Source organism: Pelobates fuscus, chromosome 5 (assembly GCF_036172605.1).
Source record: "Pelobates fuscus isolate aPelFus1 chromosome 5, aPelFus1.pri, whole genome shotgun sequence".
NCBI classification, from domain to species: Eukaryota; Metazoa; Chordata; class Amphibia; order Anura; family Pelobatidae; genus Pelobates; species Pelobates fuscus.
The window spans coordinates 368,345,343-368,369,087 of NC_086321.1; the positions used below are offsets into that span (position 1 = coordinate 368,345,343).

At 41.5% G+C, this 23,745-nt stretch overlaps 1 protein-coding gene across 2 annotated transcripts in view; it reads right to left on the bottom strand.

The window, feature by feature from the left end:
• Window positions 1-23,745, bottom strand: part of GNA13 (G protein subunit alpha 13) — a 598,177-nt gene that overhangs the window by 535,627 nt on the left and 38,805 nt on the right. The window contains exon 4 of one of the 2 annotated variants that reach the window (XR_010090912.1): window positions 19,685-23,046. Coding sequence is in view for 1 of the 2 variants with exons in the window: in XM_063456116.1 (XP_063312186.1) it covers window positions 22,474-23,046 (573 nt within the window). In the remaining variant the exon portion in view is untranslated. Of the gene's footprint in view, window positions 1-18,461; window positions 23,047-23,745 lie in introns of those variants that run through there. The other variant, XM_063456116.1, reaches the window with a different exon arrangement.

The following is a 23,745-nucleotide window of genomic DNA, read 5'->3' on the forward strand; positions in this document are numbered from 1 at the left end:
TATAAAAACAGGCTGTTGCATATAATGTTGCATTCCTGAACCCTGTCAGGATTGGTACTAAAAGAGTGAGCTGTGAAAATCTAAAGTGAATATTACATTTTAGGCTAATCTAGTCGAATTGCAAAATGATTTGGTGAATTTCTCCAGTTCGGCTACTGTGGCTTACAATTTGCAATACACTTTGAAATCCCCATAGAACACACTTTAATTAATATTCCTGAGAGTGAAATAAATCCACATTGAAAATTAAAGGGACACTATAGTCACCAGAACAACTACAGCTTATTGAATTTGTTCTGGTGAGCAGAATCATTACCTGCAGGCTTTTTGCTGTAAACACTGTATTTTCAGAGATAATGCAGTGTTTACATTACAGCCTAGTGAGAACTTCACTGGACACTCCTCAGATAGCTGTTAGAGATCCTTCCTGGGTCATGGCTGCCTAAAATGCATCCAAACATTCAGTGTCTCCTCCCTCTGCATGCAGACACTGGACTTTCCTCATAGAGATTCATTGATTCAATTAATCTCTATGAGGAGATGCTGATTGGCCAGGGCTGTGTTTGAATCATGCTGGCTCTGCCCCTGATCTGCCTCCTTGTCAGTCTCAGCCAATCCTATGGGGAAGCATTGTGACTGGATCAGGCTTCCACTTCTGATGATGTCAGCAGGCAGTGGGCAGGTCTAAAGGAAACAGGGACCAAGTAAGCAGCTGCAGACTTGAATACAAGTAATATTTTACTATATTTAGGGAGGCATGAGGGGACCAGGGTGGCTAGATGGTGTTTTAACCCTATAGGGTCAGGAATACATGTTTGTGTTTCTGACCCTATTGTGCTCCTTTAACCTCTTAAGGACCAAACTTCTGGAATAAAAGGGAATCATGACACGTCACACATGTCATGTGTCCTTAAGGGGTTAAAGCATTCAGAATTCTCTGGGATAAAAGCTCACACGGGAACATTTACCGCTGGATGAATTCACAAAGTGTAATTTGTCAGGAATTCAAACTAAATTGAAAAGTGCAATTAAATTTTTAGGCCAAGATGGCGTTGTGGCGAAACCGACCTCGCCACGTGTCCTTGGAGGGGGCTGCTTGCCCGCCTCTTGCCTTTGGACTATGGCCCTGGGAGATTGGGCCCTTTTACAAAACGTATTCGGCCCTAACAGAGTGCATGTCACTCATTCTGGCCCTTTAAACACAGTGGGGCCATTCGGTACTTGTCCTGTGTGAGCGGTGATACCCCCAGATAGCTATGCCATGGAGCCTATTCATATAATGAAAGACTATGGGAAAGACTTTAGCTCCATGGCAATTAAACTGTATTTGTGTGGTCTGCGTGCCATTCACCTAATAATGTGCACTCAGACCTGAGCTATCTGGGGATATGTTACATGTCTGTGTTTAATGTATAAAAAGTAACTTTATGTATTTTAAAGTGTTTTACTGTCTTTGTGTAACCATGTGCTCAATGGAGTCTGCCTCTATCCCTGGATAATTGGATTACTTCCCCCCATTGTCTCCAGGATAGAGGCCCCTGTAAAACCGGTCTGAGCCAGATTTTGCCATGCTGCCAGCCAGGGCCCAAAATATACTTTTACTAACTTTTGAACCCCTGGTCTGATTCATGCCAATTTTTAATATGTTGTTCCCCTGAATGGATTGATTGTGGATATGTATTTTTATGTGAATGTGATGTATGGTTTTAGAGTTATGAAAGTTGGGTAAAAAGTATGTTTTAACTGTATGTATAATGGGATTATGTGTCACACTAAGGGGAGGGGATGTGTGGGTTGCACCCGTGATACTATTGGTTATTTTATGCCTCCCCCTGGGTGTGGCCTGTATGTGTACACTTGTAATAAAAACCAGGCTGGGTGTGCCAGCACCTCAGATTCTGCTTGACCCTCAAAACGAAGTGTCGTCTCGTTATTGGGGGAATTGGATTGTATGCTGACTGCCAGGAGTGTAAGCGGATTATATGCTTTTCCTGTTCAGCTGATTCCAGGGTTCGTGTGTTTTACAGTTCGGGAGTTGGAAGATTTGTACAGTTTGCAGTTCGGGAGATTGGTGCATGCAGTAGCTGCTGGTCTATGGAAAAGGGGGATATCGCCTAAACTGGGTTTTATCCTCTTGTAAGTGAAACGGTCCGTTACAGGCATCGTCTAAACGTACTTTGCGATCCGCCTTGTATTTCTCAAATGTACCGCTCTCTGCGCACAAACCATACATTTTCTGCTTTCTAACTTCTCGAACTCTATTAGTGCACAACCCTTTTCCTCTTTTAATTATATTTTTTATACTGAATTGCTAAATTCTGTTTTTGTTTGTACATTGAAATAAAATTCTAGTTTTGCGTTATGCTTGCCGCCACATAACTCATTACGAAACTCTGCTGAGTAATATTTCAAATTTTACTTTGCAAAGAGTACAGTATGGTCGTGTGGAGCATTTTATGTAGTTTTTTTTGGGGGGGGGAAGAGGGTGTGAGTCTGAAAATTAGCAAGACAAACAAAAAAACAACCCAAATTTTTGATTTGTTTTAGAATTTTTTTAATAAATAAGTTTGCAGCCCAAAACTAAGACGCTCTTCGGACCACTTTGATAAATCTTCCCCCGTGTTTCTAATCTAAACCCATTGTTCGGCAGTCAGGAGGCCTATAAATAGGCTGGCATAGGCCGCCTTGGCACAGATTGCAGGCATTTTCAGACTCTCCCTAAAGCAGGAACCCATGACACAGTCAATATGACAGACAGGAATACACCCACTTTAGTTTAGCTGCAGCTATGAGAGGAAGCTATGCAAGGAATTAGTCTTTTATTGAGCGACTAGCTCTCGTAGGGTTAATACTCAGATACTGGAAATAGCATGCTGCTAGCCTCCTGGAAGTCGCTAGGGGTGTAAACATTAACCCTTTAACGACCTGTGTTGCAGCTAAAGTGACTTGTTTAAATGTTTGCACACTTCATGGATCCTCAGTCTATCAAGACTTACAAATTATCGGAGCTAGAGGAAGTGTATTAAAAGGGGAAGTGTCACGGAGAATTAACCCTTGAAACGCTGCATCCTTTATCGATGTGTGGTAACTCGCCGAGCTGTAAAGTCAGTAGTGTTTTAGTATAAAAGATATTGGGGGGGGCTGGTTAAATGCCCTCCGTTCGTTGTGAGCTGCTGTGCTCCCCAAGTATTCCACAGACAGCGACACATAGCTCCCAACACTTCATATAGATAAAGAGGGACCCTTTAATTTTAGGGGTGTGGCAAGAGAAATTTTAGATGACCTACTATTAACAATTTATACAACTAAAATGTAACTTAAACCAAGAACAATGTCTGCTATTTGCAAAGACTGATTTATAAACACATTTATTGTAGTTTAAAGACACATTACTGGGAGTGTTATTGGTGTGAAGCTCTGTTATACACTCAGACACATTACTGGGAGTATTATTGCTGTGGAGCTCTGTTATACACTCAGACACATTACTGGGAGTGCTATTGCTGTGGAGCTCTGTTATACACTCAGACACATTACTGGGAGTATTATTGCTGTGGAGCTCTGTTATACAATCAGACATTACTGGGAGTATTATTACTGTGGAGCTCTGTTATACACTCAGACACATTACTGGGAGTGCTATTGCTGTGGAGCTCTGTGATACACTCAGACACATTACTGGGAGTATTATTGCTGTGGAGCTCTGTTATACACTCAGACACATTACTGGGAGTATTATTGCTGTGGAGCTCTGTGATACACTCAGACACATTACTGGGAGTGCTATTGCTGTGGAGCTCTGTTATACACTCAGACACATTACTGGGAGTACTATTGCTGTGGAGCTCTGTGATACACTCAGACACATTACTGGGAGTATTATTGCTGTGGAGCTCTGTTATACACTCAGACACATTACTGGGAGTATTATTGCTGTGGAGCTCTGTAATACACTCAGACACATTACTGGTAGTATTATTGCTGTGGAGATCTGTTATACACTCAGACACATTACTGGGAGTATTATTGCTGTGGAGCTCTGTGATACACTCAGACACATTACTGGGAGTATTATTGCTGTGGAGATCTGTTATACACTCAGACACATTACTGGGAGTATTATTGCTGTGGAGCTCTGTTATACAATCAGACATTACTGGGAGTATTATTACTGTGGAGCTCTGTTATACACTCAGACACATTACTGGGAGTGCTATTGCTGCGGAGCTCTGTGATACACTCAGACACATTACTGGGAGTATTATTGCTGTGGAGCTCTGTTATACTCTCAGACACATTACTGGGAGTATTATTGCTGTGGAGATCTGTTATACACTCAGACACATTACTGGGAGTATTATTGCTGTGGAGCTCTGTGATACACTCAGACACATTACTGGGAGTATTATCGCTGTGGAGCTCTGTGATACACTCAGACACATTACTGGGAGTATTATTGCTGTGGAGATCTGTTATACACAATACTGGGAGTATTATTGCTGTGGAGCTCTGTTATACACGCAGAAACATTACTGGGAGTATTATTGCTGTAGAGCTCTGTTATACACGCAGACACATTACTGGGAGTATTATTGCTGTGGAGCTCTGTTATACACTCAGACACATTACTGGGAGTATTATTGCTGTGGAGCTCTGTGATATACTCAGACACATTACTGGGAGTATTATTGCTGTGGAGCTCTGTGATAAACTCAGACACATTACTGGGAGTATTATTGCTGTGGAGCTATGTTATACACAATACTGGGAGTATTATTGCTGTGGAGCTCTGTTATACTCTCAGACACATTACTGGGAGTATTATTGCTGTAGAGCTCTGTTATACACTCAGACACATTACTGGGAGTATTATTGCTGTGGAGCTCTGTTATACACTCAGACACATTACTGGGAGTATTATTGCTGTGGAGCTCTGTGATACACTGAGACACATTACTGGGAGTGCTATTGCTGTGGAGCTCTGTTATACACTTAGACACATTACTGGGAGTGCTATTGCTGTGGAGCTCTGTGATACACTCAGACACATTACTGGGAGTATTATTGCTGTGGAGCTCTGTTATACACTCAGACACATTACTGGGAGTATTATTGCTGTGGAGCTCTGTAATACACTCAGACACATTACTGGTAGTATTATTGCTGTGGAGATCTGTTATACACTCAGACACATTACTGGGAGTATTATTGCTGTGGAGCTCTGTGATACACTCAGACACATTACTGGGAGTATTATTGCTGTGGAGATCTGTTATACACAATACTGGGAGTATTATTGCTGTGGAGCTCTGTTATACACTCAGAAACATTACTGGGAGTATTATTGCTGTAGAGCTCTGTTATACACGCAGACACATTACTGGGAGTATTATTGCTGTAGAGCTCTGTTATACACTCAGACACATTACTGGGAGTATTATTGCTGTGGAGCTCTGTTATACACTCAGACACATTACTGGGAGTATTATTGCTGTGGAGCTCTGTGATACACTCAGACACATTACTGGGAGTGCTATTGCTGTGGAGCTCTGTTATACACTCAGACACATTACTGGGAGTATTATTGCTGTGGAGCTCTGTTATACAATCAGACATTACTGGGAGTATTATTACTGTGGAGCTCTGTTATACACTCAGACACATTACTGGGAGTGCTATTGTTGTGGAGCTCTGTGATACACTCAGACACATTACTGGGAGTATTATTGCTGTGGAGCTCTGTTATACACTCAGACACATTACTGGGAGTATTATTGCTGTGGAGCTCTGTAATACACTCAGACACATTACTGGTAGTATTATTGCTGTGGAGATCTGTTATACACTCAGACACATTACTGGGAGTATTATTGCTGTGGAGCTCTGTGATACACTCAGACACATTACTGGGAGTATTATTGCTGTGGAGATCTGTTATACACAATACTGGGAGTATTATTGCTGTGGGGCTCTGTTATACACTCAGAAACATTACTGGGAGTATTATTGCTGTAGAGCTCTGTTATACACGCAGACACATTACTGGGAGTATTATTGCTGTGGAGCTCTGTTATACACTCAGACACATTACTGGGAGTATTATTGCTGTGGAGCTCTGTGATATACTCAGACACATTACTGGGAGTATTATTGCTGTGGAGCTCTGTGATACACTCAGACACATTACTGGGAGTATTATTGCCGTGGAGCTCTGTTATACACAATACTGGGAGTATTATTGCTGTGGAGCTCTGTTATACATTCAGACACATTACTGGGAGTATTATTACTGTGGAGTTCTGTTATACACTCAGACACATTACTGGGAGTATTATTGCTGTGGAGCTCTGTTATACACTCAGACACATTACTGGGAGTATTATTACTGTGGAGCTCTGTTATACACTCAGACACATTACTGGGAGTATTATTGCTGTGGAGCTCTGTTATACACTCAGACACATTACTGGGAGTATTATTACTGTGGAGCTCTGTTATACACTCAGACACATTACTGGGAGTATTATTGCTGTAGAGCTCTGTTATACACTCAGACAAATTACTGGGAGTATTATTGCTGTGGAGCTCTGTTATACACTCAGACACATTACTGGGAGTATTATCGCTGTGGAGCTCTGTTATACACTCAGACACATTACTGGGAGTATTATTGCTGTGGAGCTCTGTTATACACTCAGACACATTGCTGGGAGTATTATTGCTGTGGAGCTCTGTTATACACTCAGACACATTACTGGGAGTATTATTGCTGTGGAGCTCTGTGATACACTCAGACACATTACTGGGAGTATTATTGCTGTGGAGCTCTGTTATACACCCAGACACATTACTGGGAGTATTATCACTGTGGGGCTCTGTTATACACTCACACATTACTGGGAGTATTATTGCTGTGGAGCTCTGTGATACATTCAGACACATTACTGGGAGTATTATTGCTGTGGAGCTCTGTGATACACTCAGACACATTACTGGGAGTATTATTGCTGTGGAGCTCTGTGATATACTCAGACACATTACTGGGAGTATTATTGCTGTGGAGCTCTGTTATACACTCAGACACATTACTGGGAGTATTATTGCTGTGGAGCTCTGTTATACACTCAGACACATTACTGGGAGTATTATTGCTGTGGAGCTCTGTTATACACTCAGACACATTACTGGGAGTATTATTGCTGTGGAGCGCTGTTATACACTCAGACACATTACTGGGAGTATTATTGCTGTGGAGCGCTGTTATACACTCAGACACATTACTGGGAGTATTATTGCTGTGGAGCTCTGTTATACACTCAGACACATTACTGGGAGTATTATTGCTGTGGAGCTCTGTGATACACTCAGACACATTACTGGGAGTATTATTGCTGTGGAGCGCTGTTATACACTCAGACACATTACTGGGAGTATTATTGCTGTGGAGCGCTGTTATACACTCAGACACATTACTGGGAGTATTATTGCTGTGGAGCTCTGTTATACACTCAGACACATTACTGGGAGTATTATTGCTGTGGAGCTCTGTTATACACTCAGACACATTACTGGGAGTATTATTACTGTGGAGCTCTGTTATACACTCAGACACATTACTGGGAGTATTATTGCTGTGGAGCTCTGTTAAACACTCAGACACATTACTGGGAGTATTACTGCTGTGGAGCTCTGTGATACACTCAGAAACATTACTGGGAGTATTACTGCTGTGGAGCTCTGTTATACACTCAGACACATTACTGGGAGTATTATTACTGTGGAGCTCTGTTATACATTCAGACACATTACTGGGAGTATTATTACTGTGGAGCTCTGTTATACACTCAGACACATTACTGGGAGTATTATCACTGTGGGGCTCTGTTATACACTCAGACACATTACTGGGAGTATTATTGCTGTGGAGCTCTGTGATACACTCAGACACATTACTGGGAGTATTATTGCTGTGGAGCTCTGTTATACATTCAGACACATTACTGGGAGTATTATTACTGTGGAGCTCTGTTATACACTCAGACACATTACTGGGAGTATTATCACTGTGGGGCTCTGTTATACACTCAGACACATTACTGGGAGTATTATTGCTGTGGAGCTCTGTGATACACTCAGACACATTACTGGGAGTATTATTGCTGTGGAGCTCTGTTATACACTCAGACACATTACTGGGAGTATTATCACTGTGGGGCTCTGTTATACACTCAGACACATTACTGGGAGTATTATTACTGTGGGGCTCTGTTATACACTCAGACACATTACTGGGAGTATTATTGCTGTGGAGCTCTGTGATACACTCAGACACATTACTGGGAGTATTATTGCTGTGGAGCTCTGTTATACACTCAGACACATTACTGGGAGTATTATCACTGTGGGGCTCTGTTATACATTCAGACACATTACTGGGAGTATTATTGCTGTGGAGCTCTGTTATACACTCAGACAAATTACTGGGAGTATTATTGCTGTGGAGCTCTGTTATACACTCAGACACATTACTGGGAGTATTATCGCTGTGGAGCTCTGTTATACACTCAGACACATTACTGGGAGTATTATTGCTGTGGAGCTCTGTTATACACTCAGACACATTGCTGGGAGTATTATTGCTGTGGAGCTCTGTTATACACTCAGACACATTACTGGGAGTATTATTGCTGTGGAGCTCTGTGATACACTCAGACACATTACTGGGAGTATTATTGCTGTGGAGCTCTGTGATACACTCAGACACATTACTGGGAGTATTATTGCTGTGGAGCTCTGTTATACACCCAGACACATTACTGGGAGTATTATCACTGTGGGGCTCTGTTATACACTCACACATTACTGGGAGTATTATTGCTGTGGAGCTCTGTGATACACTCAGACACATTACTGGGAGTATTATTGCTGTGGAGCTCTGTGATACACTCAGACACATTACTGGGAGTATTATTGCTGTGGAGCTCTGTGATATACTCAGACACATTACTGGGAGTATTATTGCTGTGGAGCTCTGTTATACACTCAGACACATTACTGGGAGTATTATTGCTGTGGAGCTCTGTTATACACTCAGACACATTACTGGGAGTATTATTGCTGTGGAGCTCTGTTATACACTCAGACACATTACTGGGAGTATTATTGCTGTGGAGCGCTGTTATACACTCAGACACATTACTGGGAGTATTATTGCTGTGGAGCGCTGTTATACACTCAGACACATTACTGGGAGTATTATTGCTGTGGAGCTCTGTTATACACTCAGACACATTACTGGGAGTATTATTGCTGTGGAGCTCTGTGATACACTCAGACACACAGGCAATAAGGAGCTCCTAGAAAACAGAAACAGATGGATTTTGGGCCCAAAATAGGGGCTGTCTCTCCTAAATAGATACTCGGGAGGTATGTAAAGATCAGGGCCGGACTGAGAAACAAAATGTATTTGGCCAGGGCGCTAGGGAGCACTACACACAGAGATGGTTCAGCTAGGGAGCGCTACACACAGAGATGGTTAGGGCTATGGGGCGCTAAACACGTAGATTGTTCGACTAGGGATCGCTACACACATAGATGGCTCGGGCTGTGGAGCGCCACACACATAGATGGTTCTGGTTAGGGAGCGCTACACACATAGATGGTTCGGGCTAGGGAGAGCTACACACATAGATGGTTCTGGCTAGGGAGCGCTACACACAGATGGTTCGGGCTAGGGAGAGCTAAACACAGATTGTTTCGGCTAGGGATCGCTACACACATAGATGGTTCGGGCTAGGGAGAGCTACACACATAGATGGTTCGGGCTAGGGAGAGCTACACACATAGATGGTTCGGGCTAGTGAGCGCTACACACATCGATGGTTCGGGCTAGGGATCGCTACACACATAGATGGTTCGGGCTAGGGAGAGCTACACACATTGATGGTTCGGGCTAGGGAGAGCTACACACATTGATGGTTTGGGCTAGGGTGCTAAAAACAGAGATGGTTAGAGCTAGGTAGCGCTAAACATTTAGATGGTTAGGGCTAGGTAGCGCTAAACACATAGATGGTTCGGGCTATGGAACGCTACACATAGAGATGGTTAGAGCTACACACATAGATGGTTCGGCTAGGGAGCGCTACACACATAGATGGTTCGGACTAGGGAGCGCTACACAGAGATGGTTAGAGCTACACACATCGATGGTTCGGGCTAGGGAGCTACACACAGAGATGGTTAGAGCTAGGGAGCGATATACACAGAGATGGTTCGGGCTAGGGAACACTACACACATATTTATGGTTCGGGCTATGGAACGCTACACGCAGAGATGGTTAGAGCTACACACATAGATGGTTCAGACTAGGGAGCGCTACACACATAGATGGTTCGGACTAGGGAGCGCTACACACATAGATGGTTTGATCAGCTCACATTGTTTGTCGTCAGTTTCGGCTGTGTGTAAATAATGGATCGACCGATATTGATTTTTTTAGAGCTGATACCGATAATCTGTGAACTTTCATGCCTATAGCCGATAACTTACTGATACCGATATTTTGTACATTTACCATTTTGAAAAAATAGACTATTTCTACACAAATCTACTGTTAACTGAACATATTTATTATTTATTTTTTTGCAATAAGTAGGTAAATGCACAAAATATACATGCCAGTCAGAATTGTTTGTTTTCAAGAATATATGTGTGTGTAGTGGATGCGTATGTGTGTGATGGAGTATTTGATTAGTGAATGCAGTTAGTTTGTGTGTGTGTGTATATATATATATATATATATATATATATATATATATATATAGTGAATGCAGTGTGTGTTTGTGTAGTGTGTGTATATAGTGAATGCAGTGTGTTTGTGTAGTGTGTGTAGTAAATGCAGTGTGTGTAATGTGTATATAGTGAACACAGTGTGTGTATAGTGAATGCAGCATGTGTGTTTGTGTATTGTGTATATCGTGAATGCAGTGTGTTTGTCTACTGTGTGTATAAAATGAATGTAGTGTGTTTGTGCAGTGAGTGTTTGTGTAGGTATGTAATGTGTGTAGTAAAAAAAAAAAAAAAAAAAAAGGGGGGGGGGGAGAGATTCATATTTTTTAAAACTTTTTTTCATATTTAATTTTTTTACATTTAGTTTTACCTGGCCAGGGAGGGGAATGCCATAAGAGGGCCCAGTACCCTCTTACTTTCTTTCCCAGCAGCTCCCCTGTCCAACTCTCGCGGCCTGCGTGCTGCACGGAGTGTTGTCATGCTAACCTGCAGCAACGCTCTGACAGCCGCGGGACTCGTGAGAGTTGGACAGGGGAGCTGAAGGGAAAGAAAGTAAGAGGGTACTGCCCCCCCCCCAGGACCCTGGGTTACTGTTAGTTTATATATTCCTCAACTTAGCTTAAGATTTCGTAATACTCGTGTTGGTTGTATATTCTATTCTGATCCATTACAGTTGCTGCTAAATTTATTCATTTGACTTTCTTTTTCCGAATAGATTGCATTAATATAGCTTTATTATACGATGAGCCATCAAAGTATGTGCAGTCTTCAGAACCTTTAACTTTTATTTTATTATTTATATAGCGCCAGCAAGTTCCATAGCGCTGTATAATTTCATAAAATGCTATTCAACACAAGTTGAAACAATGTAAGAAAGAATAAATAGTTACGACCGTTCCCAGACTGACAGCAAGACTCTCTGCAACTCTTTAATAGGATTGCGTCTATTACATATTAAAGATAACCATCCGTGTTAAATAACCAGGTATATGCTTGCCCTATGATCTAGTCTGAGGGAGCATGGTGTGATGTGCATATTGCTCACAAGGTACAGGAAACACAGCTGCATTAGTGTTGCTTTCAAGACTATTCTTAAGGTTGTGAACTCGTTCGGGCAAGGCTCTCTTCACCTTCAGTTTCCGTATGTCTTCAGTATTAAAGTTACATTTTTATCTTGCTTACCTGTTGTATAGCGATGCTAAATTTGTTGGCGCTATGGAAGTTTTAGTGTAATTCAATAAACTGAATTGGTTGAGATTTTGGAAAAGAAATGCTACTTTTAAGAAGACATGTATTTTTTTTTTATCAATTTCTAAAATTTTAAATTCTAGGTTAGTTTATGCAAAAGGTTTTAGTGATTATTTGCAGGAATGTTGCAGGGTCTAGAAGGCTAGTAACAGAGCTGGAGATTAATAAACTTCCTTTATTATGAGTAGGGAGACTGTGAGAGTCACAGCGGGGGGGGGGGGGGGGGGGAGGGTGGCTAAGTGGCAAAGAATTGAGCAGTGACACCACAGGGGCATAGTCAAACACCAAAACAACTTCATTAAAGGGTTACTCCAAGCACCTAGATCACTTCAGTGATTTAAACCCATGGCTGTCTGAGTTGTAACTTTATCTACACCTGTGGCATGAGGTGTATCAACTAATCTAATGTCAAGTATGCGCAATTTGTTTTGAATCATGCAGCACTTATTGGCCAAGGGCAGTCAGTCGACACTTTCAACCAATGAACTGACACTGGAACGGCTCACGCCTTCTGCAGAAGCATGTCGCCACAGCAGCAGGAAGTCTGTGAGCAAGGTAGTGTCCCAGGTAAAAGGCAAACTATTACTAAACAGCTCGGTTACAATGCTGCTGCCCATCCCATGTGTTACCTAATAAGGGTTAATAAGCATGTAGGGATGTATATATATATATTATAAAAAAAAAAAAACCTTTCGGTCTCAGAGATATATTTGCCAGAAGCTCAAGGAAGCAAGGTGAATGGTTAGAGTTAGGACCCACCTAAGAGGTCTGCCTTGACGTTGGCAGGTGGGCATACCCGCTCATGGCCATTGGAGGTAACTAAAAACCTCCATTTGTTTAAAAATACATAGGGATGTGTGACACTCATAGCCTACCACCTGTTTAAAATAATGGAACAGTGTGAGCACGTGGGTATTGCTAGATTGTAAACCACGTGCTCACACTGTTCCGTTATTGTAAACAGGTGGTAGGCTATGAGTGTCAATCTATCCTTGCCTATACCTTAATGTGGATTCCAGTGTAAACTCGTATTCTTTGCTAATTGTAATACATACACTTTGATGGGGAATTTTATACATCTCTTTATCTTTGTGATTCTAACACAGTTGATCTACATCTTTATGCTGACAGGGGGCGTGACGTTCTTTATTTAAAAAAAAAAAAAAAAAAAAAAAAATTTCGTCACCGGTCAATCACAGCAATAAGGTTAGGCGCGTTCCACCCTCTATACTGATTGATCCAGCCATAATCCAATGGCTCTAAGGTATAATACGGTATTATTTATTTATTTATTAAAAATTCTTAAGAAACGCAGTCTTATTACCCATAGGGTCTCGATGCGCATACCAGCAATAAAAAACAGATAAAACCATATCCAGCAAACAACAGCATTATAATCACATGCATTTGGACCAGGTTAAAAATTTTCATGTCATCCCATACGCCTGAGCAAATAAAGCTGTTTTTAAGCTCCGGCGGAACTTCAGTAGATCATTCTCAAGTCTTAATGTCAGAGGCAGGGAGTTCCAAAATTGCGCTCCCTGAACTTCACTCGTTCTCCCTCCGCACTTTTTCTTTTTAAAATTTGGAATCTTCAATAAGGCTAAATCAGCCGATCTCAAGGATCGACTGGGAGCATAGCGTGTGAATTTATCCTTCAGATAGTCTGGTCCCATACCATGGACTGCCTTAAATACCAAACAACCATTTTTAAACAGAACCCGTTCACGAACGGGCAGCCAATGCAAGGCTCTTAATGATGGAGTGATATGGTCATTGCGGGCCACACCCGTAAGTAGCCTTGCAGCTGCGTTCTGTATCAACTGTAGCTTGTGTATGATGTTCTGAGGCAGTCCAAGGTACAGAGCATTGCAGTAGTCCAATCGGCTACCGATGATGGCGTTGACCACCGAGATTTGATCAGAGGAGGCAATGAATCTAAAAATAGACCTCAGAAGCCTCAGGTGGTAGTGGCAAGAGCTTACCACCTGATTAATCTGGGGCTTCATTGTCAACCTGGAGTCGAAAATGACTCCCAGATCTCTGACCTTGGTGGCAGGACTTGGAGGTGGAGAAAACGAGTCCGGCCATGAGGGAAAGATACTATTCACCTCCTGGTTACTGAAGATGATACATTCAGTTTTGGAGCCATTAAGTTTTAGATAATTGGCTCCCATCCACGACTGGATATCCTGTAGGCAGGAAGAAAGATTGATTTGATACTCCTTTTTCTTGGCCAGGCGAAAATACAACTGGGTATCGTCGGCATAGATATGATAGGGAAGCGTGTGGCGGCGGATGATATGGGTCAGTGGCCTCATATAGATGTTAAACAGGATTGGAGATAAGGCCGAACCCTGGGGGACTCCACATGTCAGGGAGATGTTAGAGGAGTAAAATGTCCCCAATTTTACCCTTTGAACCCTGTCGTGGAGAAACGAGGTCACCCAAGCCAACGCCCTGTCATCCACACCAGCCACAGTAAATAGCCTCTCTGTCAATCTATCATGATCGATAGTATCGAAGGCCGCCGATAAATCCAGGAGTACCAGGGCAATTTCCTCCCCTCTGTCCAAGGCCCACAGGAGATCGTCGTGGACTTTAACCAGGGCAGTTTCTGTCCCTCTGCCAGGTCGAAATCCCGATTGGAAGTCATCCAGAATGTGATTAGACTCCAGGTGAGGCTGAATTTGCCAATTTGTATACAACTCCCCCCAGCATATTGGATCAGCTGTAAAGGGATTCTCGCCGTAACATTAGGAGGTGACGTGCCTAACATTGCCACAACCCAATGAGAATGCTATGACGCCGTGAGAAGGAGTGGTGACTTTATGTCACTCTTCACTCCCCCCTCAAGCACGACGGGTCAGCTGAAAGGGGTTTCCCCTCATTAGCAAGGTATTTAAACTAAAGCGGGGGACATGCACATTCATTAGCTCCTGGCGACGGCGTGTATTCACGCTGAAACGCGCGTCGAGCGTTTCTTAGTTCTTATTTATTTTCTCACAAGGTAGAACTTCGTTATTTAGTTTGATTTTAGGTAGTTTCACCAGTTTATTTAGGCATCTCTAGTCCTGTGGGCAGTCAGACAAATAGGACCTCTACCAGCTCACCTGACGAGTGGGAAATTGGGCAACTATTCTTTTTGGGCTATTAGCTTTTTTGAGTACTTTTAGTATGGGATCATGAGAGATTTAGGAGCTTTTGTTCTTTATTTTGAGAGGAGCATTTGTAGCCCTCTCTGCCCCTTCCTTTGTTTCTCTTTATATTACTCATTTCTGTGTACTCAGGGGAAGGAATAGTCCTCCCCCCAGTTAGCTAGCTGTTTATGGTTTTAAGGTGTAGATAAGGTTTCTTTTGTCTATTCCCCTCCACCTTTCCCATTACCCATTTCATATGCTCCTATCCTTTCCACTACTATCTGGTTACTACATATGCGTGTTTTTCTGTGTTCAGAGCTACCACTAGGGCCCCCTTGTTTCCACTAGGTTTTCTTCTGGGTTACCCCCTATCCGGTAGCTCTGAGGTAGGCTCCACTTAGGATAGATTTCATACCCTCGCATTAATTTGTGATCGCGTGGATCTACCCTATACTCCTTGTTTTTCTTATTTGCCTTCCGTTTAAGCGTACAGGACCGGGTACTGTGTTTCCCAGGACGTGGACGGGCCGTGGTTTGGTGGGCTTTCTTCCCTGGATGCGCTGAGCGGGCTGTGGAGAGCTGAGCTTTGCAGGGCTGGAACCTCCGTGCTCCTTCTTCCCTGCTCTCCTCTGCGGTCTTAGCCTGTCTGAGTTCAAGCTTCAGCCAGAAGCAGTTCCAGTGGGCCTCCAGTAGCTTCTGTAGGTACTATGCTTGCCACTTTAGCTAGTCTGCTTGTCGTGTGCCTCTTGCCGCCCGCCGCCATCGTGGACTCGCCATGTGAGGAGCTCTCTTTGATGTATTAGTCCAGGCTTGGTAGGCTGCGTCAGTTGGCAGCCCTGGTGTCTAGTGTGGACCGGGATGAGCCCCGGAGAAGCGGGTGCGCCGAGGATTCTATGCATGGCTTTGTCTTCGAGGAGAGCGGCTGCCTCGCCCCGGCTCAGTCTCTGGTAGGCCTCAGGCGCTTTTTGTGGGTTTCCGGGCTGTGGGGTACTCGAGTTTGGTATAATTTTGTGCCCCAGGGTGTCCCCACTCTGTCTCATACCCGGACGCGCCGATTTTCGGGGTATTTACCCTTGTTTTTGTTGCGTTCAGTCAGGAGCTGATGTTCAGCACGTCCTTCCAGCTCGGCGGTTAGGCTCCGCCCCTCCTGATTGTGCTTTAATGCTATATCAATTTCTACATTCTTAAAGGGATACTATAGGCATCAAAACAACTTTAGCTGCATGACGGAGTATTGGTGTATAGATCATGCTCATGCAGTCTCACTGCTCAATTCTCTGCCATTTAGGAGTTAAATCACTTTGTTTACACAGCCCTAGTTACGCCTCCCTGGATGTGACATGCACAGTCTTTCTAAACACTTCCTGTAATGTGAGATGTAATGCTTAAACTTTCTTTATTGCACAGTCAGTATAATTAAGAATTTCTTACCCCCCTCGCTGTTGCGAGCTTGCTAGATTCTCCAGGAACTTCCTGAGTGTTGAAGTCAATTTACAGAGCAAGAGATAGAAAACTTCTAAACTAAGGTAACATCTAATTGAAAATGAAACTTTTTTTCATGCAGGTTGTGAGAGTCACAGTCTGGGTTGCATGGACAGAAACAAGAGATGTAACTCCCAAATCGCCCAATATTAAGCAGTGAGTCTGCAGTAGCATGATCTACACACCAAAACTGCTTAATTTTGCTAAAGTTGTTTTGGCGACTAGAACACCCCCTTTAAATTCTATGAAAACAAAGCCACAAACTGTTATCCATCATTAGATCACACAAATAAATGACATACAGTAAAGACTTTAAATATGTTTATTTAAGGTCAATCATTTTTTTTTTGTTTAATTTTACAACGCACGTTTACTTGAAAAGCAAAAACACATATGTACATAATGTACAGCGGGGTTATAAAAGCGTCACTTTATTAGTAACAGGACAATAAACATGCGAACTAATCCAAATGACCTGCTTATTCTGTTAAGATCCTTTCTCAAGAAATAACTTATTCCCTATAATGCGCTAAACTAACACAAGTAAATGTACAACATGATGTGTTTGGCAGCTTAATCTTTAAAGAGAGTTATAAAAGTTAAAGGTTTATAAAAATTCTAAACCTGACATTTTATACAAAGCGTATACAAAATAGGATTTGTTAGATATTTCTATGGTAAGTTGTTACAAAATATATATATTTCAAAACAAAAGGCTTACTTTGCTTGTGAACGCTTGGGTATGGTACAAAAAAAAAAAAAGTTGTCTTTTTACAAGTGAAGTTTAACAGAGGTAAAAATCTGTATTTCTGAATGTGCACGGCAGTTTGTTTTGCGTGCCCAGCCGTTATATGGTAGGTGTTCATTCAAAGGGGAAAATCTGGCACGATAGCCCTTATTTGGCAAAAAAAATAAAAAATAAATGGAGTGTACCACTACACAGAAAGTACCCAGGAGGAATTTGGTAATGGATTAGATTTTACCCATACATAAACACAGGTGTAAGAATGAGGGGAAGCAGTTTTTTTTTTTTTGCCAACATCAAAACAGGAAGTGGTGCGTGTTGCAAACTAATTGGTTCTCCCAAAACGTATTTAGCAAACAGCAAGAGAGCGTTAAACATTTTGTTATCTTAAAATGTCGACTATTTGCGATTATTACAAATCATGCTTTGGGTTAAATATTTCTGACCTGGATGAACATGCAAATCCGCACATTTGTTTTGGGAGTAGTTAACGATGAGAAAAGCATCACTTTTTATTTGAGTAAATTACAATATTCAGTTAAAGATTTCTAGAAAATAGGTATCGTATCTTAGCAACATTGAAATATTTACACGGTAAGGAATATTTCAGTGAAAACGGTAGGAAATAAAAGAATCAGAAAGTTGGCATTTGTTGCTTAACGAGTAAGACAGTGAAAATTTGGAAGGCACAGTTTGACGATGCCATTACTTGCATCAAAATGGCGGTTGTGCTTAGAAAGTCAACTACATAATCTACATAGCAATGTGAAGATTCGTGTACAGAGTGGTCGCGTTGTGTTGGGCAGGATCTGACAGTGCTGTCCGGCAGTATGTCAAATTAATACGTTTCCAGGGCCAAACAAATTATGGTGGATTCCAGCAATGACTGATTGATTCGACGCTGGGAGCCTGCTAATTCTCTACACTGCTGGGCAGCACTTTCAAACCCTGCTTGAAAATGCGGAGTCCAAACGTTTTTAACCCCTTAAGGACACATGACGTGTGACATGTCATGATTCCCTTTTATTTCAGAAGTTTGGTCCTTAAGGGGTTAAACAAAATGTGATAAGGCAATCTCAGTTGGAGAGGGAGAAGGGTTATTTTTCACCCCCAAAATAAAGGCACAGTTTAAGTTAAAAAAAAAAAAGAAAATGTCTACAAAAAGGTAAACAGAATATTTTCTTCTAGGAAGACGGCTGACAAATAAGGCAGAACTGTGTATCGGTGCAATGCGCCATTTCTGGCAAAACAGTTGACAGTCAAGTGGCTTATTTTGCATAATTGTGTGAATGATTATGTAACCACGGGGTGGATTTAGGTTTTAACCAACCTGGTTTTTGCACAGTGCTTGAGAACAGACATACCAGTGTCTAATAATCTAGGGGTTTTAACTATATCTACTGCTAAATTCAAGAAGCAGCTGACACCGAAATTAAAACGAGAAGTCCTTTCGTACGGTATCCCAGTAGGTTCATGTTGCACCAAGGGTTTCCTCGAAGCATTACATCAACTTCTTATAGGATTTCAGTGTGGGGCCAAATCACTTGTTACATTCTGTACTTAATTTCTGCTAAATGCAGTGTAAAGAGATTTTTTTTTTTTTTTTTTTAAATGCTCAAACCAACCACTTTCAGCAAAGGAGACGTAGACATGGTTAAAAGGAACACTGGATTCAACATTCGTGGCATTTTGCTTTGGTCTGAAGAATGTGAAAAGGTCATTCTGTGGAACCTGCAGGAGACATGCTGAGAGATGGCAGGGAATAATACCAATACATAGAGGAGGCCATGTGTTACTGCAGGCCCAGGCCACACAAGGACCTCCAAATTGTACAGAGAAGCACAACTTCTCCGGATCAAGAGGGAAGGCGTAGGTCACGAGCTCGGGTTATCTAAAAATAACAAAAAGCAAGTAATTTCAAGGACAGCCCCTTAATAGGTTGTAACAGCTACGCTGTTTGGCCTGTTCCCCATTAAACGCAAACAGGAACTAGCATAACACATTACATGAACTCAATGCTTCAGTAATTTAAACAGGATGTGAGAAAACTTCTAAGATGATTCATATTTGATATCTGTGATAATGTAAAGTGTTTTAACGCATGTTTTATAAGTATTTGCAGCTTATCTCCATGTACTTTGAATTGATTTGTATTTTATTTTTAATTACATAGGTATCTGGTTCAAGTTAATGAGGGAGCACAGTGCTTTACGGAGTAAGTTCTGTGACAAAAAAAGATCCCACAGAAAAAGCCCTGACGGCAAACAATTCTGTGTTAACACTGTTATAGTAAAGAATATAAGGGGGCACCTCTATGTATCAACCCAGCAAAACATTGCGCATGAGTGCAGACAAGCACCACTGCATTGTCTTACTCAATGTCCATTTCTAATAAACTAATGCCCGTTTCACTCACGCGTTGAATATAGACTATGCCCGTTTGATAAATCTCCCACAAAAAGGTATTCAGGGTAGATAATCAGAGTGTTTAACTTCCCAGTGTTGATATCCTTCACACCCCTAATACTATAAGCCAATATTCCTTCCTCATGAATATTCATGACCCTGGTGCCAGATACATTACAATCTGGCGTTCTCTAAGCTTTGGAAGCAACTGAACCCTAAGAACCAAAGAACGTCTATGCTGACATAACACTAATCTCACTGTTTAATCAGTGACCCCTGTGCTAGATGGAGCTGGTTTGAAGTCTATAACAACTAGACTGATAGAATGTCCTTGTCAGTGTAAGGATAAGATGTGCGTGTATGTCCACAGTTGGATAACAAAGGTAAGAAAAACATAGCTTTGCCAAAATGAACACATTTCTCTCAAGAATATCAGCAGACGTCTTGAGAACAATTTGGCACTATTTGAAATTGACACAACGAACATCCATCCCCCTCTACAAAAACATTTAAATGTTACGTTTCCATCGAACTCCAGCGACACCACTGATTTCCCAGATTACTTCTTACATGATTAAGTCAAGTGACTCAATAAATGTACTTTTAGAAATGGCCTATATTTTGCACGTATCCATGTTCATCAGATCCATTCTTGCCTGTGGAAACATTAGAAGTCTTCATTTGAGTAGTAAGGACCTATTTGTTCTCAGCTCACTTCCCCTTCTGACTCCTCAAACGGCCCAAGTCAGACTTTCTTTTAAAAGCGGTTAAATAAATGGCATAAGATGGCAGCCCCCATGCGAGTTACACATTTGGAATAGTAGTAGATGCATTTAAAAAATAAAATAAAAAACATTTTAAACCCAGAATGGGACCACAATGCAATGCACATGATGCAGCCTTCCACAATCTAAAAGTCTTAAACTGCAAGAATTTCGGTCAATTGAGAAATTTGTACAGTAACCGTCAATACACCGAACAAAAGGTTTGATTGGAAGTGTTCCGTTATGGTTTATAGAAACAAGTCTTTGTTTAATTTGTGCCCCCTCAGTAATATCAAAAATGATTTAAAAACAACCGAGGAGAGATGCGGGGAGTACACTGAGCAAACATGAAATGCCCCTGACTATGTATCAATGCGGATTAACCAGAGTGCTCTCAACATATTCACAATACTTTTACCAAGAGTCCTAAAAGCATGTGCACTCTGCGTTAAGATACATTATGTTTCGCACCTATTTCTAAACAAATGACTCCCTAAACTGCGTTCCTTTTAAGCCTGGTTAAGGCATTCTATAATCTTAAACACTAATTTAAAATGAACCGGTCACCCAGAAATAGTTGGACATGGTCTGCAAATAAAAAAATGTTTTTTTTTTAAAAAATGTATATACACATGTGCACACACTGTGCTAGCAAAATCATTAGATGTACACATAAGAGAAGGCATTTATCAGAAGTCGGTGTCTGTCCTGTGACATGTGCGGCATCATCCCATAATTCCTGTTTTAATACCAAAATGCAGGCATTATGAAGAGGATTTTGCACATTCACAAAAGCATCTCACTGTTCAGAATGCAAGATCGAAACGTTAATAGAATTGTAGCTATACATTTGCAGCAAGTTTGTCTAGCACAAGGTAAAAACTAACACAGGCCCTAAAACAAGTAGCACTATATAGTTTTTAATATGTGCTCTTAAAAAATAATTCCCAGGTATTTCTGCACGGATTTTCAATATGGCATCTCAGAATGTCCAACAACAGGTATCGGCTGCGTGCCAAGAAAATCAAAACCAAAACAGAAGACAAAGTGCATGGCTTATTAAAAAAATAAAAAAATTGTTAAACTGCACTTTTGCATTTCCCCCTGCAAAGGTGGGTCACTTATGCATTCAAATATGAAAACTCATACTATTACTCCTAACCATCTTAGGTTAGTAAGGAAGGGGAAAAAAAATAAAAAATAAAAATAGAAAGTTTAAAAGAAAAACCATCACAGGAGGCTCCCACTGTGATAAACTGCAGTAATCGGACAGCCTCCTTTGTGGTCCAGGCGCCAGCAAATAATCTTGTTTCAGAACATATAAAACAATTTGTGCCGTTATAAGTAGCAGGGGAAGACACTCAATTAAAAGGAACATTTCCTAAAGGCTTGTAATCAAGAAATTCACTTTTATATGGTAGCATAATTGATAAATTGTAAGGAGTGATTTCAAAAAACAAAAAAAACAAAAACTTACAATTCAAATGCAACCTATTAAAGTACAGAAATAAAATCCACATTTTAAACAAAATAAAAACAACCTCCCCGTGACTCCTTTTGAATTGCAAAAAAATAATAAAAATAAGACTCTCTGCTCTGGAGATATACTGTATCCGTGGATGTCTCCGTTCATTTTGCTGTGGTTACACAGTCCTTTGCAGGAAACTTGACACCGCTTTGCAGAAGGGGGGGGGGGGGGGGGGGCAGAAGTTCAATAGAAGTTGGGATTGAAAAATCCATGGAGAAGGAAGAAAAAGAAAAATAAAACCCAACTTGTTTCTCTTGTTCTAAACTTCACGTGTATCAATAAAAAACAAACCAAAATAAAAAAAAATAAAAAGGGGGGGGGGGGGGGGGGGGAATAAAAATTCTCAATGAATAAAAACAGGAGTCCCGCCATCACTGTAGCATTAGCTGCTTGAGGTTGTCATGAAGGATGGTATCTTTGACGTCACGGAACACTAGACGGATGTTCTCCGTGTTTATGGCAGTGGTGAAGTGGTGGTAGAGAGGCTTCTGCTGCTGGTCCCGACGTTTATTACGGAAACAATCTACCAAGAACTTTTGGACATCAGAGAGGCAGTGGGGATCCCCTTCGAACTCCGGAAAATAGTCTTTTATGCTCACTATTCTTACTTTCTCCTCGAGTAAGTCAGTCTTGTTTAGAAAGAGGATGATTGAGACATTACTGAAAACACGGTTGTTGACTATAGTTTCAAAAATGTTTAGAGACTCTGTCAAGCGGTTGGTCTGTCTGTCTTCCATCAGCACTTGGTCATATTCGCTTGAGGACACCAGGAAGAGGATGGATGTTACGCTGTCGAAACACTCAAACCAACGCTTTCGCTCTGACCGCTGGCCACCAACATCCACCATTTTGAAAGGCACATTTTTTATCTCGAAGTCATACTCATGAATTCCTTTTGTAGGTCTCCGGGCCAGCAGGATATCTTGTTGACTTGGCAGATAGTCCTTTAAAAACAAGGAGCAAAGAAAGTCAGTCGTTCTAATATATTGCATTGTCAACCTAACTACAAAATTCAAGACACCACATGCAATTTTTTAAACAAATCTCTGTTTGGAGAATAAGCCCTTATAAGTAAGAACCAACACCCCCCCCCCCCCCCCCCCAAAAAATAGTTGTCTCTCTTGGGAGACGCTACAGGCAGTAAACCAGTAAAGGCAAATGATCCAGCCACACATTTTTACAAAGGACCCCACAACCTTGATCTAAGGAAGCTTTTCCACAGAAAAAAAAAACAAAAAAACACGCTAGTCATTTTAAAATAGGGACTTCATTTTAGAATGTGTGTTTTTTTTTTAACCCTACAATGACAATACCATGAATACTGCCATATAATGGGAATCGCCTAACACCTTGTGGTGAAATTGTTAATGGATCTAGCTGGATAAACAGGCATTTGATATGGGCTGACAGTGTAGAAGACAGCTGGTCTCGGCTGCTCCAGCACTGTGGGGTTCATCACATGACTAGACAGCTCTGCAGTCCCAAAACCAAAACTCTGCAAGTACAGGGTGGAGGGAGTTCTCACTGGGTGATCAGTTTTCCCAGCAAAGCCCTTTACAGCAACATTGCTGTTCTATAGAAATTCTCGATCTCGCGTGAGAAGAGAGGTGACAGTTTATTGCGGCCCTGTCATCAGAAAGTTT